Here is a 17,731-nt window from a genome sequence, read left to right on the forward strand (position 1 = left end):
AGGCTTACTAGTTGGATAGAAACTGGTGAAGTGCCTGAGACTATGGCTCTTAGTCAGACCTCAGGTCTGGAAATGAACTCATCTCCATGGCTCAATTTTTAGTCAGACAATCTTGTTGTTGTTGTTAAGTATGGTTGAGTCGGTTCTGACTTATAGTGACCCTGTTAGGGCTTCTGAGGAGTGACTTGGTGGGATTGAACTGCTGACCTTACAGTTACAACCAATCTTGCAGTGTAGTGCTCATAATACAGCCCCACACCAGGACTTCAGTCAGACAGTTGTTGCTAAGTTGTTAGTGCCGTCAAGTCAGTTCAATCTCATAATGACCCTGTATCGGGTTTCTGAGAAGCAGCTGTTGAGTTTGAACTACCAACTTTGTGGTTCACAGTCTAGTGCTGATTCTGCAGCATCACACCAGGAGTCAGACAAGAGACAGTTCTATAAGGTATGCACTCCTCAGAATAAGCAACCGTTTGAGATCAAAAGGACAGCATTTACCCAAGGACAAAGTCCAGCAGGCAGGAAGGGGGAGGAAATAAGGAGGAATAGAAATAGGTAAAAGAGGGAGGAAGTGGGGTGAATGAGATAACATTGTGGGTATTGCAATGAAACAAAATGTGTGTGAATTGTTGAATGGAAAGTTGATTTATTGTGTAAACCTTCACCTAATTCACAATGAAAAAATTTAAAAAATATATGTGACTAAGTTTAGGACATATCCTACATTATGAAGAAAACCCTATTCCCAAATGGGGTGATATTCACTGGTACAGGGGTTAGGATTCCAACACATGTTTCAGGGGACACAATTTAATCACTTGCAGGTGAACCTTTTCCTTTACCAAGCTCATAAACACCTGTTCACTTCAATGGCCCATAGAGCTGTTCTTGGCACGACTATATCATAATTTACTTAACCAACCTCCACTCTCATAGACTGAGTTGTTTCCAACTTCTTTTGCCATCATTGAAAGGGTACAATATCATCTTCCAGTTAGATCATGAAGAGGATCAATGCTCATAGGTAAACATGCTGCGTACACCAAGAGGCATACTGTACTGACTCACAGAGGTGGCTGATCCAACATATCCAAGGGTTAACAGAACTTGAGAGCAGCAGGCATCACTATAATCCAAGATGATACGGTATTTAGGATGACAGAATGATAGCACATCAGTACAGGAGACAGCAAGGAAGTGAGAGAGGTGGCTTTGTTTCTTTTGAAAGCAGGCAGACTGGATTTGATATACAGCCTGAGAAATAGCCAAGGAGGCAGTCCTCTGAGCCACCAGAAAAGCAAAACAACAACAACAACAAAAATTGCTATCAAGTTGATTCCAAGTCATGATGACCTCACGTGTGTAAGAATAGAGTTTTCAATAGCTGATTCTTCAGAAGTAGATTGCTGGACCTTTCTTTCAAAGTACCTCTAGATGGACTTGAAGCCCCAATCTTTTGGTAAGCACACTCACCATTTTTGCCATCCAGGACAGTAAGACAGTAAGGCTAGAGCAGGACTGGACAACATATGAGTTCATTATACCTAGTTTGCTAGAGTTGGAATTAACTCAAAGCCGACTAGCAACAACTTCTAATTGAAACACAAAGTGCCAGGGCACTTAACAACAACAACATGCCCCATGGGTAGCACAAATGGTTAGAACCAGCAGCACCACAAAAGAAAGATCTGGCAATCTGCTTTTGTTATTGGTATTGTTGTTGTTTTTAAGTGCCATCAAGTTGGTTCTGACTCATAGTACATAACTTCCAAGGAGCAGCTGGTGAGTTTGAACTGCCAACTTTGTAGTTCAAATCGACCTTGCAGTCCAGTGCTTTATCCTATAACCCCACACCCAAACTCCAGGGTAAGATTGTTGCTGTTGCAGTGCTTTATCCTATAACCCCACACCCAAACTCCAGGGTAAGATTGTTGCTGTTGTTTTGTTAAGTGCCATTGAGTCATTTCCCTGGAGCAGCGGGTGAGCTTGAACCACCAACCTTACAATTCAAACGACTTTGTAGTCTGGCACTTAACCCACAGCGCCACACCAGGATTAGAGTCACTGAAAACCCTATGCAGACCTCGGGAGCCCCAAGGAATGCTGTCACACAGATGCTGGCCCTGCTTGGCCCTCAAGCCCCATCCATGAGGAGGGATACAGGGTTTCAGATTGACGCTGGAGGGCATGGGAGGCTACTAGTGACACTCACAGAAACCTGACCACTAAGCTCACAGTTGGGAAAGGTCTGAGTCTTTCGTGGTGGCATTTCTGTGGTGTGTTATAGCTATAGAAGGGCAAGGACTGAGGCTGTGACTTGAAAGACGGCAAAGATTCTGTAATTTATATGTAAATCCACAAAGAATTTTAGATAGTAAAGAAATCTTAGAGCCCATCCAGCTCAAACGATTATCAGTTGGGCTGCGCCTCAAGCCAAGTTTAAACAAAATTAACTTAAAACAAATACAAATTCTTACACTTAATCCCAGCTCTATAACCCCCCCCACACACACACACATACACAAAAACCCCCACTTTTTCTATCGAATTGACTCAGAGTCCCAATGATCCTATTGTTGTTGTTAAATGTCATCGAGTCATTTCGGACTCATAGTGACCCTGTATAGGGTTTTTGAGGCTTTTAAATCTTTGTGGGGGCAGAAAACCTCATCTATCTCCCATGGAGCAGTTTATGGGCTTGTACTGCTGGTCTTGAGATCAGCAGTCCACTGCTTATCCAATGGAGGCATAGGACAGAGTAAAACTGCACCCCCATACATTTCTTCTTGGAAGCCAACTGCCACATCTTTTTCCCTTGGAGCTGCTGGTAGGTTTGAACCTATGACTTTTTGGTTAATGACAGAGTGCTTAAACACTGTATCACCAGGGCTCTTTCCTCTAATCTATAGATTTTGGCATTCCCTGGAGCAGAGTCCAGGAATTTGTCTCCATTAAATACTTCCTGATTTGAAACCATGATCTTATTCAATCCTTTAAATAAGGAAGATGGTTACGGAGGGTTTTGGAGACTCAGTCAAAGCCACAGGAAATACTAGGTTATGAAATAATAACTTTGCCCAAATAGGTATCTATTTGCCTGCTGACAGCACCTGATCCATTTCAAATCACCTTTAAGTTCTATATGAACTGAAAGCCCAGAAACACCAGAAAGAAAGTCATCCTAAGGAGATATTCCCAGGGCAGGAGACAGTTACAGACTGAATTGTGTCCCCCTTAAACTCCATAAAATATGCTAGAACCCTAACCCCTGTACCCCTGGATGTAATCCCATTTGGAAATAGGGTTTCTTTGTTACGATAATTAAGCCATATCAATGTTGTTGTTGTTGTTGTCGTGTGCCGTGGAGTCGGTTCAGACTCATAGTGACCCTGTACAGGGTTTCCAAGGCTGTAAATCTTTACAGGAACAGAAAGCCTTGTCTTTCTTCAGCAGAACAGCTGGTAGTTTCGAACTGCTGACCTTGTGGTTCACAGCCCGATTCGTAACCACTTCGCTACCAGAGCTCCTTCCATATCAGTGTCATGTGTCTTAATTCTAACCACTTTTGAAACGTACAAGAGTATTGGGCACAAAAAGAAAGCACAAATGGAGAGGAAGATACATGCCACGTAGAGATCTCCAGGAAATCAATGTCAGGTCTACAAAAACTGAAAGAAATCTTCCCCCAGAAATGGCAGAGAGAGAAAGCCTTCACCCAGAAGTGGTGCCCTGAACTTGTCCTTGCAGTATCAATTTCTTGACATTTCACTTGCAGTATTTCTGTTACAGTGTACTAGCAAACTCAGGTTCTATTTCTGTGATCATCAGTGATGATTATTTATTAGGTGCCTCTGAGGGTAGTGAACACAGCACAACAGGTTACCAAGCGCGCATCTGTCCAGCTGCAGAAGCAGTGATCTTATTGGCCAAGTGGTGCCCAGGTGAGAAGAATACTTTGCAGAGCTTCGGGTAGGCAAGGGCTGTCCAAGACAGGCCATGAGTGCTACAGCGTACCTGGGTGCAGCAGTGTTTCACCTGCATTAGACCTTTGTTCCCATGCCTCCAAGTGAGAGTGCCACTGTTCCTCATAGACTCTTATGATTAGGCCAATGAGCTAAGCCACTTCAGTCCCTGACAATCCCCCACACAAAAAGTTTCTTTAGGATGCCTTCTGTTTTTTCATTTTTCTGGATTGGACTTTAAACTCACATTGAATGGGGGTGATTTTAAATGGCTGAGATGCTGTTAAAATGCAAATACCTGGCCATGGGTTTTGTTTAAGAGGAACACGTGTCTTCATTGCCTAGCGATGTTATAACAGGAATACCATAAATGGGTGGCTTTAAAGAACAGAAGTTTATTTTCTCAGAGTCATGGAGGTTAAAAGTCCAAATGTCGATTCCTTCCTTGTAGGTAGTTCTAGGTGTTCCTTTGTTTTACTGGCTTGGTTCAGTAGACAATCATCGCATTGCATCTGTCTTCCCTGTGTATGTGTGCTTTTGTGTCTAATCTGCTATTTTTATAACTCAGCAGTGGATAAATATGTTGAGAACCCACTCTACTCAGGTATGATCTAGTCGACATAATAAAGAAATTCTATTTCCAAACAGGATTACAGCCACAGGCACAAAGGTTAAGATGACAACATATACATCGGAGGGACACAAAGTAATCCATAATAACATGAAATCATAGAAGGTAGACTGTGTTTTGGAATTGGAAAGAGTCCTAGAGCATAAATACTATCTACCATGTTCTTTTCTTGACAGATGAGAACAACTCAAAGACACAGGCATTGAGCAATTGGTAGAATTAAAACACAAAGCTCATTCTCCTGAATCACTCACTCTTCAATAAGCTCTCAACAACAAACCTTTAACAATTGGCAGTTTATTCTTTCTTGGCCAAGGATCTTGGCAGTGACCAATGAAGCTGATTTATTTGGCTTAGTTCTACCATATAATACTTTAAAGAAAAGAGTTTATATCTGAAGTATATGGAAGACAAATTCAATACAGTTTTCCCTATTTGCTTTCACTTGAACCTTTAGCTTGCCTTGTTAGTTGAAGGTGGGAGTCCATGTGGCTTTCCAAACCAGATACAATCCTCATTCAACAGGAGTCCTGGTGTGGTGCTGTAGAATAAGCGCTGGGCTGCAAGGTCGGTTTGGACTGCAAAATCGGTGGTTCAAACGCACCAGCTGCTCCTCGGAAACCCTAATCTGGGTCACTGTGAGTCAGAACTGACTTGAGGGCACTTAACAACAGCAACTTATTCAACAAATATTTAAAATCTACAGGTACTGTGGCTTACATACTGATAGAAGAGAGAGAAAGGTTAACAAAAAAGAAAGCACAAAACAACCACGGCAGACTATGTTGCTGTTGTTAACTGTCATCGAGTCGGTTCCGACCCATAACAACCCTGTATAGGGTCCCCAAGAAGCAACTGGTGAGTTTGAAACGCTGACCTTGTAGTTCAAACTGACCTTGCGGTCTAGTGCGTTATCTCATAGCGCCAGTGCTAAATAGGAAATGAAGGCCTGGTGTGGTGCTGTAGAATAAATCACTAGATACAAGGTCAGTTTGTATTGTAAGGATGTCAGTTCAAGTGCACTGATATAGAGTTGCTATGAGTTGGAATCAACTTGACAACACTTAACAACACAACAACAAATTGGAAATAGGCATTTAATACTTAATATGTACTTGGGTGGACCCTGGTATGGTGCTGTAGGATCAGCACTGGACTGTGAACCACAAGGCTGGCACTTCAAACCCACCAGCTACTCCTCGGAAATCCTACAAAAGATCATTAATAGTTGGAACTAATGCAACAGCAGTTAACAATAACAACAACAACAATGCAAAAGGTTAATTCACTCAGCTACTCATTGACAGGCTGGTGGTTCAGTCCACCTAGCGGCACCTTGAAAGAAAGGTCTGGCAATCAACTTCCAAAAAATCGTCCATTGAAAGCCCTATAGACCACAGTTCTACGGATATACAAGGAGTTGTCATGAGTCTGTGAACTCACTGATAACTGGTTCTGGTGTGTATAAGAAACTTCCTGCAAATTGTTAAATAAAAGAGAGTAATCATTGATATCAGAGGTTCAAAGGAGAATGAGAGTGGGAAGGAAAAGAAAAGCAGAGAGAGAGACTGAGGGAGAAAAGTCAGGCAGACAGGAGGAGAAGGTGACAGGTACTGCTGTTTTTGGGGCAGGAGAGAAAGCAGAGCTTCTGTTCCTTCCCAGGTAAGCACAAACCACAACTGTCAGACTCACTGCCATCCATTCGCAAGGGAACACTGAATGGTTTAAAATCAAGAAAGGTGTGTGCCAGGGTTGTATCCTCTCATCATATTTATTCAATCTCTACCAGAGCTCCTAAATAATTTGCAAAACTACATTATATAAAGAGTGTGGCATCAGGCTGCAGGAAGACTCATTATGCAGATGATACAACCTTGCTTACTGAAAGTGAAGAGGACTTAAAATACTTAACTGATAAAGATCGAAGACCATAGCCTTTAGTATGGGCTGCATCTCAATGTAAAGAAACACAATTACTCACCACTGACATCAGGAGAAAAGATTGAATTTGTTAAAGACTTCATTTTGCTTGGGTCCACTATCAACCCTCATGGAAGTTGCAGTCAAGGAATTAGATAATGTATTGCATTCGGCAAATCTGCAGCAAAAGACTTCTTTAAAGTGTCAAGAGCAAAGTTGTCAGTTTGTGCCTGACCATGGTATTTTCAGTAACCTCATATGTATGTAAAAATTAGACTGTGAGTCAGGAAGATCATAGAAGAATGATGCATTTGAGTTACGGTATTAGCAAAGAATATTGAAAGTACCAGAGACTGCCAGAAGAACAAACAAATCTGAGTTAGAAGAAGTACAATCAGAATGCTCCTTAGAAGTCAGGATGGAGAGACTTTGCCTCTCATAGCTTGGGTAAGTCATCAAAGTGACATTTTTGCTCTTTAATACTTTAAAGAGGCCTTTTGCAATACATTTACCTAATGCAATATGTCCTTTGATTTCTTGATTGCTGCTTCCATGAATGTGGATCCATGTAAAATGAAACATTTGACAGCTACACTCTTTTCTCCATTTATAATAATTTTTGTTTCTTTACACTGAAGTGCAACCCATACTGAAGGCTATAGTCTTGGATGTTCATCAGTAAATATTTCAAGTTCTCTTTGCTTCCAGTAAGCAAGATTGTATCATCTGCCTACTGCAGGTTGTTTAATGAGCTTTCCTCCAATCTTTATGACACAATTCTTCATCATATAATACAGCTTCTTGGGTTACGTGCTCAGTGTACAGATTGACTAAATATGGTGAAAGGACACAATTCTGATGCACACCTTTCCTGATTTTAAACATTCAGTATCCCCTTGTTCTGTTCTAACAAATGTCTCTTGGTCTATGTACATTTCCTTATGAGCACAATTAAGTGTTCTGGAATACCTATTCTTCACAATGCTGCCCATAGTTTGTCATGATCCACACAGTCAAAAACCTCTGCATAGTCAATAAAGCACAGGTAAACATCTTTTTTGTATTCTCTGCTTCCAGCCAAGATCCTCTTCTGAATCTGTCTTGAATTTCTAGCAATTCCATTAATGTACGGCTGCAGCCACTTTTGACTTATCAGCAGAATTTTACTTGCATGTGATATTAATAATATTGTTTGGTGGTTTCCACATTCTGTTGAGTTATCTTTCTTTGGAATGGGCATAAATATGGATGTATTTCAATCAGTTGGTCAAGTAGCTGTTGTCTAAATTTCATGGCATAGATTAGTGAATGCCTCAAATGCTGTACCAGTTTGTTGACATGTTTCAATTGGGATTCTGTCAATTCCTGGAGCCTTGTTTTTCTCCAATGTCTTCAGTGCAGCTTGAACTTGTTTCTTCAATGGCATCTTGATCATATGCTACCTCTGGAAATGGTTGAACTTTGACCATTGCTTTTTGGTACAGTGACTGTGTATTCCTTTCATCTTCTTTTGATGCTTCCTGTGTCATTCCGTGTTTTGCCCATTGTTGTTGTTGTGAAGTGCCGTTGAGTTGGTTCCAATCCATAGCGACCCTGTATAGGGTTTCCAAGGAGCAGCTGGTGAGCTTGAACCGCCAACTTTGCAGTTCAAATGGCTTTGCAGTCTGGCACATTAACCCATAGCGCCACACCAGGACTCCATTTTGCCCATAGAATCTTTTAATATTGTAACCTGAGACTTGAAGTTTTTCTTCAGTTCTTTCAGCTTGAGAAATGCTGAGTGTGTTCTTCCCTTTTAGATTTCTAACTTCAGTTCTTTGCACATTTCATTATAATACTTTATTTTCTTGAGGTGCCCTTTAAAGTTTTCTGTTCAACTCTTTGACATCATCATTTCTTCCATTCTCTTTTGCTACTTTATGTTCAAAAGCAAGTTCCAGAGTTTCTTCTTAGTATATCTTAATCTGTCCCGTCGTAGCTCTGTCCCCTAGCTCACTGCTAAAACTAGTGGGCTCAGTTTTCACAATTCAAATATTTATAAATTATATAATATCACCCTCCCATTTTCTCTTATTCTGCTGAACACATCTTGTTTCTGTCATAACCTCATTTGGTAATCCCCTCTAACTACAGTGCTAGGATTAATGTATTAACTCTCATTCAAGACCTATTCCATGATATCAAAGCTGCCTCTGAGCAAACAGGAACACTTTAGTTCTCCACCCATCCCATTCCACCCCATCCCATGATGTGTTTATGCAGCAATCCTGGAACTGGTTTAACCTTCTTTGTCTCTTTCTATAGTCTTACCTCCATCTAAGCAGGCCAGTATTACATTTATAAATGTCATCGCTCACTCTCCTCTCCCTTCCTGTGTATTCACAGAGCATCTTTCCAAGTGGGGGTAATTTTTGCATTGAAATTGTTTTTTTGACCCCTTCACATTTACACAGGAGGGACAGTATGTTTGAGAGAAGGACTGGAGCAGACACAGGAGAATGGTGTGTAAAATTTAAGGAAGCACCAAAACACATAGGCATCAAGATAAATGACAGCTTAAGACAATATTTAGACAAATACAGCTAATTCGGAAAACTTCATGATGAACAAAATAGCAAACTTTTAAATGAAGACAGGACCTGACCCTGTACTAGCACAGCTGTGCCCATTCGCCTCAACCTAGTTCTGGCCTACCTATCTGCCTGCCTGCCTTTTTGCCTCTTGTCTTTTTTTTTCTTTCTTGACATTGCAGTTTTATTTTAGCAAAAAGGATACCGATAAAGAAACACAAAGGGCGCAGTATGGGCTGTTTGCTAACACGAAGCTTCCACGTCCCAAGGAACATACCACCTACCCGGGTACACATGAATATCTATCACCAACAGGAAGCTCACTAAACTTTCATAGTCAAAAGGTTTTTTTTATTGTTTATTTAAATTTTTTGTAGTTTCATTAGATAGGTATAATTGATTGAAAGTCAAACCCAAGCCTTCAGTCCCTACCCTCACCTTCCTGTTGATATCAGGGGGTAAGTGTCTCCAGCCTGGTCACTTCCCACCCAAGTGACCTTTTTTCAATCTGTGGAGCAAGCCCGGTCCTAATATATCTCTAATACTGTATTAAGTACATACACCCAAATCTAAAGGCAAACACATTAATGGCTGCCCTTTCATGCCCTATAGAGTTCTTTCAAAAACTCTTGTGTTGATGAACACACAGGTCATTCAAATCCCCACACACCTCCTTCTAGGGATTTGTGTCCTCTGTCTTTCTCCCATAGTGCTCATCCTTCCGACTTGTCTTATCCACCTATTGTATCTACTCCTCAAGGCCTGGTAGAAAACACCTCCCTGTAACATGTATAAATACACCTGCCCATGGTCCTAACTGAGGAATATGTAAGTCATCTCCCAGCCAAGCAAGCTCTAGGAACCCACGGCCCTTGTCTATGGAGGAGGAATTCGGCAAGTCCTTTTCAGTGACTGAGTGACCCCACATTTTGAGCTTCAGTCTGTGGTTAGCAGCAGTTTTCCTAAGCTTTCTCATAATTACACACAGGGAATAACTTTCTGTGGCAGAGTTCTCTCAACAGCCAGGACTGATTTCATGTCTCTTCATTTCTGACTGCATCTTATGCTTCTGATTCTGATCAAACCTGCGGATTCTTGCTGTATGTGGACTGGGAGAGTTATGAACATTTACAGGAAACATTCTCCAGGAAAGAAATGAAGAATAACGAAGAGTCCCCACAGCCCATGTTGATTCAGGAGACTCCTCTGAGTGGTACAAGCTATTAATGCACTTAGATGCTAACAGAAAGGTTGGTGATGTAAGTCCAGCTGTGCCCAGGTACAAAGACCTGGTGATCTACCTCCGAACAATCAGCCACTGAGAATCCTATGACGCGCAGTTCTGCTCTGACTTATATGGAGCTGGAGGTGACTTCTGGGGCAACATGAGTTATGCCTCAACCCTGTGTCTTCTCTCAAAGGATAGAAAATCACTATCTTTCCGGCCTTTTCATGTAAATGGTGTGTCCAGAGGCACAAGAGGGATGCAAAGTACTTAAGAGGAACTTAGAAGGAGTCCCTGAGTGACAAACAAGCAGACTCTGGGCAAGAAGGCAGCAGCTGCAGCCTTTATGAGCCAGGTCCTGGGAATGAAATGTGCCTTAATGTAAACAAACTCCTGTGAACAATGCCTTCCCTATTTTAATCTCTCATGGGGATCAGCGCCAAACTAGGAACAACTCTGTTTAATCCTAAAACCGGAATCCATCAGACATCAAACAGCCATGTATCCCCCACAGTGGCAGTCACAGCCAGCAAGCGTGGGACACTTGTCATGGTCCTCACCCCCACCTGCCACTCGCTTCTACCTCCTTTGGTTTTGCATAGCTTGGATGTGCTGCAGTCATAAAGGGATGAGGACTGGCATGCCTGGCCCACCGTGGTGAGAACTAAAACCACACTAATGAGCTTTCTGACAAGAGGACAGAGGACAGCAGAGGCTCCATGCAGGAGAGCAGGGTTCAAGTCCTGGCCAGTACACCAACTGTCAGTGAGTGTTGCTGTGACACTGAGCAGATTTCTGCAGCGCTTCTCAACTATACTGAACTAGGAAAATAGGCTTGGCAACCTACTTCTGAAAATCAGCCAATGAAAATCCTATGAACCATAGTGCCCCAATCCATGACCCATGAGGGGGATGGCACAGGAGCAGGCAACATAGACTTCCACTGTGAGTGGGGTCAGGGGCTGACTAGACTGTAGCTAACAATAGCAACAACAAGATGTATGGCCAAGAGGCAAGCCTGTCTCCAGGGCAAAGCTCCTCATTTTATGCAAAAATAGATCAAATGAAAGACAGAATCAGCCTCTACAACCTGGCTTCCATACTCTCCACAAGTGGGGATCCCCATTGGTATTGTGCCTCCTCTGTAGTTTATATGCAATAAGTATGTGAGGGCTTCAAAAATTGTGGACATTTTGAACCAAAAGACAATGGAATTCTTCCACAAACTTCTTGAAACCCCCTTGTAAACTCGACTACAAGCAAAGTCAGTACAAAAAAATGTACTAAAGGTAAAAGTACATTAATCAATGGCAATTCCTAAAAACCTCTTTTTTTTTTTTCTTTTTAGGGGTGATGACATTAAAGGTAATAATCCTGAAAATGAATGGTTTTACAAGAATATTTTTAAAAGACACTATCCAGTTTTGTTTTGTTTTGGTACAAGTTGATTTTGTATTGTTGTTGTTGTTATGTGCCGTGGAGTCGGTTCCGACTCATAGCTTCTGAGGCTGCAAATCTTTACGGGAGCAGAAAGCCTCATCTTTCTCCCACGGAACAGCTGGTAGTTTAGAACTGCTGACCTTGTGGCTCGCAGCCTGATTCGTAACCTATACTGTATAGTTGATTCTTATTTTCAAAATATACCAGAATATCCATTTGTAATGAGACATTGACAAGGGGCACTGATTACTACCGTTGTGATCCACAAGTTTTCCAATATAATTTTTAGTGGATTTTTACAATTTCATTTCTTTCCCAATTGCACATTTTAAATTTAAAACATCCTGCGCATTTCAGTTTCTTCGTTTATTTTCTTAACATTATGATTTGGCTTGGAAACCAGGAAACCAGTAAACCAGCTGCTGGTAAGTCGATACCAATTCATGGCATTCTCATATGTGTCAGAGTAGAACTGTGCTCCAGAGGGTTTTCAGCAAGTGATTTTTCAAAAGTTCATCTCTAGGTCTTTATTCCAAGGTGCCTTTGAATCCGTTTGAACCTCCAGCCTTTTAGCTAGCAGAGGAGCATGTTAACCATTTATACCACCCAGGGATTCTCAGGGCATTTAAGTTCTCGCCTATTAGACTTTGAAATTCTTAGAGGTAAAGAGCAAAGCAAACCAAAGCCAAACGTAAGGGCTTTGTTTTCCCTGTGAATCTGAACCATGGCCACCCACACAAATACCTTAGGTCATGAGGCCAGACTATTGTCCCCACAGATGGCATATGCCCTTGGTCAGAGGTTGGCTGCCCAACAGCAGCTGATGCGATCTTGTTCCAGTGAGGGCCTGAGTGTTAAAGCTTCTGATGTTTTAAGAGATGCTGTAAATCTGGAATTTTATGGAAAATCCTGCTTTTTAAATACTGGCTCACGTTTTGTTTGTTTCACTTTTAAATTCACCTTGTTAGAAGTCCTGATCGGTTACTAGAACCACCAATTTGCAACCCCCATTTTACACCAAAAGATCGTTGAGTGGTGCAAATGGTTTGTAATAGGTTGCTAATTGAAAGGTTGATGGTTTGAACCCACTCAATGGTGTTATGGAAAACAGTCCTGGTGATGTGCTTCTGTAAATACATTATAGTCAAGAAAGCATTACAGGGCAATTCTATTTTGTAATATACGTGGTTGCTATGAGTCTGAATCAATTAGTCAGCAATGAGGCTATTTGATGTTTAATTAAACTCGCAAATAGCCCTTAGAAGTGTGTGTTGACCCCTCCACCTAGCTTTATTCTTGTCCCTTCTCAATTGCATCCTTCACAGAGACTTTTCCAGAACACCAGCTCAAAAATGGCACTGAGCATCCCCACTGTCCATGCCCTGACTTACTTGTTTTCATGATACTCAGCAGCTCTTGGTACAACCTGTTCATTTTTTTCAGTTATCATCTCTCCTAGTGAGAATATTTGCATGTTTTGTTCCCCACATACCCTCATTTCCTGGAAATGCGTCCAATACATACCGGGCACACAAGTATTATGTACTAAATCGATAAAATAACACACTTACTCCTCACTTATCGACAGAGTTAGGGTCCAAAAATCAGGTCATTTTGTGAAAATCAGTGTTATACAAAAATGGAGGAAAACCACATCAGATCACAACATTGAGGATGATGACATCATTACATAACTGCCCAATTACATCATTGTATGACTGCCAAACCACTGAGAATCATGGCCTGGTCACGCTGACACAGGGTCTTAACCATCCCAGACAGTGTTAGTTTCCGTAGCCCTGACATTCATTACTACCAGATGTCTGTCATTAATGTGCAAAAGAATCCAACAGACTTTTTACTACTGCCATCAGGGTGAAATGCCAGATAACAAGCTAGCTGATAAGTGAGGAATGCTGTTGCTGTTGTTAATAGAGACCCTGAATAGGGTTTCACAGGAGCAGTTGGTGAGCTTGACCTGCTAACTTTGCAGTTCAAACTAACCTTGCAGTCCAGCACATTAACCCACAGCACCACATCAGGCCTCCAAATAAGAAATATTGTTGTTTGTTGATGTTAAGTACCATTGAGTCAGTTGGGACTCATAACGACCCTGAATAGGGTTTCTGAGGAGCAGCTGGTGGGTTTGAACTGCCAACCTTGTGGTTCAAATTGACCTTATGATGCAGCACACTATCCTGCAGCGAGCGCCAAACCTAGCATCATCTGTCAGTCTGCTGTACTGTGGTGGCTTGAGTCTGCAGAGCACTTATATCTGCCTCCTTTCTCGTCTCCTCATTAGAATCAAAATCAAAAGGTCTGTCAGGGTATACCTGAGGGAAGAGATTGATACAAAGATTCTGCAAGACTGTCCATTGGACAAACACAGATGGACATACCTTTGAGAATGGGCTTCTCACCAATGCTCCGGATACTGTAGATGGCACTGGAAAGTGGTGCCTCTGGGATTAGCTCTGCGAGCAGATAGCCGGAATACCAGGCACACAGCAAGGTGAAGAAGAAGAAGAATGCCTTCACAGTACCTGGTGACAAACAGCAAGACCTTGACTATGGCTTTGTCCATTGACAAATGCCATCGGACAGCCCCTACCTTGTGACACACCTAATTCATGTACCAGCCTTTTTCCATGCCAGCAGATTTCTCCACATCCCGTGTTTCATATTATCAGACTTAGCTAAGGAAGAGTAAGTCTTGGTGCTAGAGTTTGCTGGTGGGAGGGATGGAACATTAAGGCAGAGAAGCTGGACTCTATAAAGACGTATGAGGCATCGGGAGTGGAGGCAGATTCATTAACAGTGTGTGATATGCAGATGGCATAACCTGAGGACTTGCAACACTTTGTTGTTGTTGTTAGGTGCCATAGAGTTGGTACCGACTCATAGCTAGCCTATGCACAACAGAACAAAACACTGCCCAGTCCTGGGCCAACCTCACTATTACTGCCATGCTTGAGCCCATTGATGTTGCCACTTTGTCAATCCATCTCACTGGGACTCTTCCTCTTTTTCTCTGACCCTTCACCATACCAAACATGATATCCTTCTCCAGTGACTGGTCCCTCCTGACAATATGTCCAAATTATGAGAGATGAAGTTTGGTCATCCTGGTCTCCAAGGAGCCCTCTGGCTATACTTCTTCCAGCAGATATCTGTTGGTTCTTTTAGCAGCCCATGGCATTTTCAATATTCTCCTCTAACCATGACTCAAATGCATCAATTCTTCTATGGTCTTCCTTATTCACTGTCCAGTTTTGAACACATATTTGGTTACTGAAAATACTATGGCTTGGGTGAGACGCACCTTAGTCCTCAAGCTGACATCTTTGCTCTTCAACACTTTAAAAAGATCTTGTTCAGCAGATTTGCCTAAAGCCATACCTTGTTTGATTTCTTGGCTGCTGCTTCCATGTGTGTTGATGGTTGATCCAAGAAGACTGAAGTCCTCTACAATTTCAATCTTTTCTCCCTTGATAAGAATGTTGTTTATTGGTCCAGCGGAGAGGATTTTTGTTTTCTTTATATTGAGATGCAATCCATACCGAAGGCTGTGGTCTTTGATCTCCATCAATAAGTATTTTAAGTCCTCTTCACTTTCAGCAAGCATGATTGTATCATGTGCATATCACAGGTTGTTAATGAGTCTTCCTCCAATCAAAACTGATAGCTTTTAGTATGGATTACACTGGAATTTGAAGAAAATGAAAACCCTCACAACTGAAAACATCAAGAAGAACAGTGAAGAAAAAGAAAGAACTAAAATTAATATTGTAACTGAACATCTCCAACAATTAGAAAAACAGCACCAAAAACCCCCACATACAGTCTCCAGAAGAAAGGAAATCATAAAGATTAGAGCAGAAATAAATGAAACAGAAATTAGTAAAACAATAGAAAGAATAAAACAAAAAATTAGCTCTTTGAAATGATTAAAGAAATGACAAACCACTAGAAAATTTAACAAAGGAAGATTACGGTTATGTGCCTTGGAGTTGGTTCTGACTCATAGCCACCCTGCATTAGGCTTCTGAGGCTATAAATCTTTACCAGAGCAGAAAGCCCCATCTATTTCCACAGAATGGCTGGTACTTTCGAACTGCTGACCTTGAGGCTAGCAGCCTGACTAGAAACCACTACGCTACCAGAAGAGAAGATGTATATAACACAAATAAAAAATGAAATGGTCAATGGCACAACAGAAACATAAAGAATAATAACAGGATACTATGAAGAACTATAACGAGTTCTGGTAGCGTAGTGGTTACGAATCGGGCTGTGACCGGCAAGGTCAGCAGTTTGAAACTACCAGCTGTTCCACAGGAGAAAGATGAGGCTTTCTGCTCCCGTAAAGAATTACAGCCTTGGAAACCCTATGCAGGGTCGCTATGAGTCGGAACAGACTCCACGGCACACAACAACAACATGAGGAACTATAAAAAGTCCTGGTGGTATTGTAGGAAAACACTGGTTCATCCTACAGACTTCACAAAGTTAGCAGTTCAAATCTACCAGCTGCCCAATGGTAGAAGGATGGAGGCAGTGTGTTCCTACAGGAATGTGTAGTCTTGGAAACCCTATATAGATTGATTCACTTGAGTTGGAATCAACTCCATGGTGGTAGGATGAGGAATTGTATGTACTCCCCAAAATGTGAAATCCTAGAAAAAAAAAAAAAAAAAAAAGAACAGATTTCTAGAAATACACAATCTACACCAAATAATAAACTGAGGTACTGAATTTGAATAGAATGATAAGAAAAGAAGAGACTGAACAAGTCAAAAGAAACCTGCCAACAAATAAATGCCCTGGCTTAGACAACTTTACTGGAGAATTCTACCAAACATTCAGAAAAGACCTGACACAAATTCTACTCAAACTACTACAGAACATAGAAAAGAATGAAATATTCCCAAATTAATTCAATGAAGAAAATATAACCCTGCTACCAAAACTAGGCAAAGATAGCCATAAAAAAAGAAAATTGTTGAATTATTCCTCCTATACATAAATGCAAATTTACTCAACAAAACCCAACACCATTTCAAAAATTTAATAATCATGACCATGTCGAATTCATACCAGCAAGGATGGTTCAACATTAGAAAAATAAACAATGTAACTCACTACACTTAAATAAAACTAAGGAAAAGAAGCACATGGTCATATCAATCAATGCAGAAAAGGCATTTGATAAAATCCAACACCCATTCCTGATTAAAAACAACAACAAAAACACTAAGCAAAATATGAATAGAAGGGAAATTCTCAATATAATTAAGAACAGCCACCACTCTTTTTTTCAGTTTGTACTGTCTGTGGTGGCTTGTGTGTTGTTGTGATGCTGGAAGCTATGCCATTGGCATTTCAAATACCAGCAGGGTTTCCCATTGTGGGCAGGTTTCAGTGGAGTTTCAAGACTAAGACAGACTGGAAAGAAGAAGAGACAAACCACTAAAATATTTGCCCTGAAAACCTTATGAATAGCAACAGAACATTGCTTAGTATGGTACTGGAAGATGAGCCCATCAGGTGGGAAGTCACTCAAAATATAACTGAGGAAGAGTTTCCTCCCCAAAGCAGAATCAACCTTAATGATGTGGATGGAGTGGAGCTTTCAGGACCTTAGTTTACTGATGTGGTATGGCTTAAAATGAGAAAAAACAGCTGCAAACACAGAACATTAATGACAGATCTGATGAGTTGAAGGTTGGCAACAAGAACATCATTCATGAAGAAAGCAAAAGACAGGGAAAAAAGAAAAGACCAAAATGGATATGAAAAGAGACTCTACACTTCTACAAGAAAAAGACAAATAACTCAATTAAAAAGTGGGCACAGGATATGAACAGACACTTCACTAAGGAAGAGATCCAGGCAGCCAACAAACATATGAAGAAATGCTCACGATCATTAACCATTAGAGAGATGCAAATCAAAACAGCAATGAGATATCATCTCACACCAA

The 17,731-nt window shown here is 41.2% G+C and overlaps 1 protein-coding gene across 1 annotated transcript in view; it reads right to left on the minus strand.

The window, feature by feature from the left end:
* Positions 1-14,418, minus strand: part of FAM3B (family with sequence similarity 3, member B) — a 67,040-nt gene extending 52,622 nt beyond the window's left edge. Inside the window, exons 1-2 of the mRNA XM_006870859.1 lie at positions 14,385-14,418; positions 14,148-14,291 (exon numbers count right to left, since the gene is read on the minus strand). Of these exons, the coding sequence (XP_006870921.1) occupies positions 14,148-14,291; positions 14,385-14,418 (178 nt within the window). The remainder of the gene's footprint in view (positions 1-14,147; positions 14,292-14,384) is intronic.
* Between the last annotated feature and the right edge of the window lie 3,313 nt (positions 14,419-17,731).

This window comes from Chrysochloris asiatica, unplaced genomic scaffold (assembly GCF_000296735.1).
Source record: "Chrysochloris asiatica unplaced genomic scaffold, ChrAsi1.0 scaffold00154, whole genome shotgun sequence".
NCBI lineage: Eukaryota > Metazoa > Chordata > Mammalia > Afrosoricida > Chrysochloridae > Chrysochloris > Chrysochloris asiatica.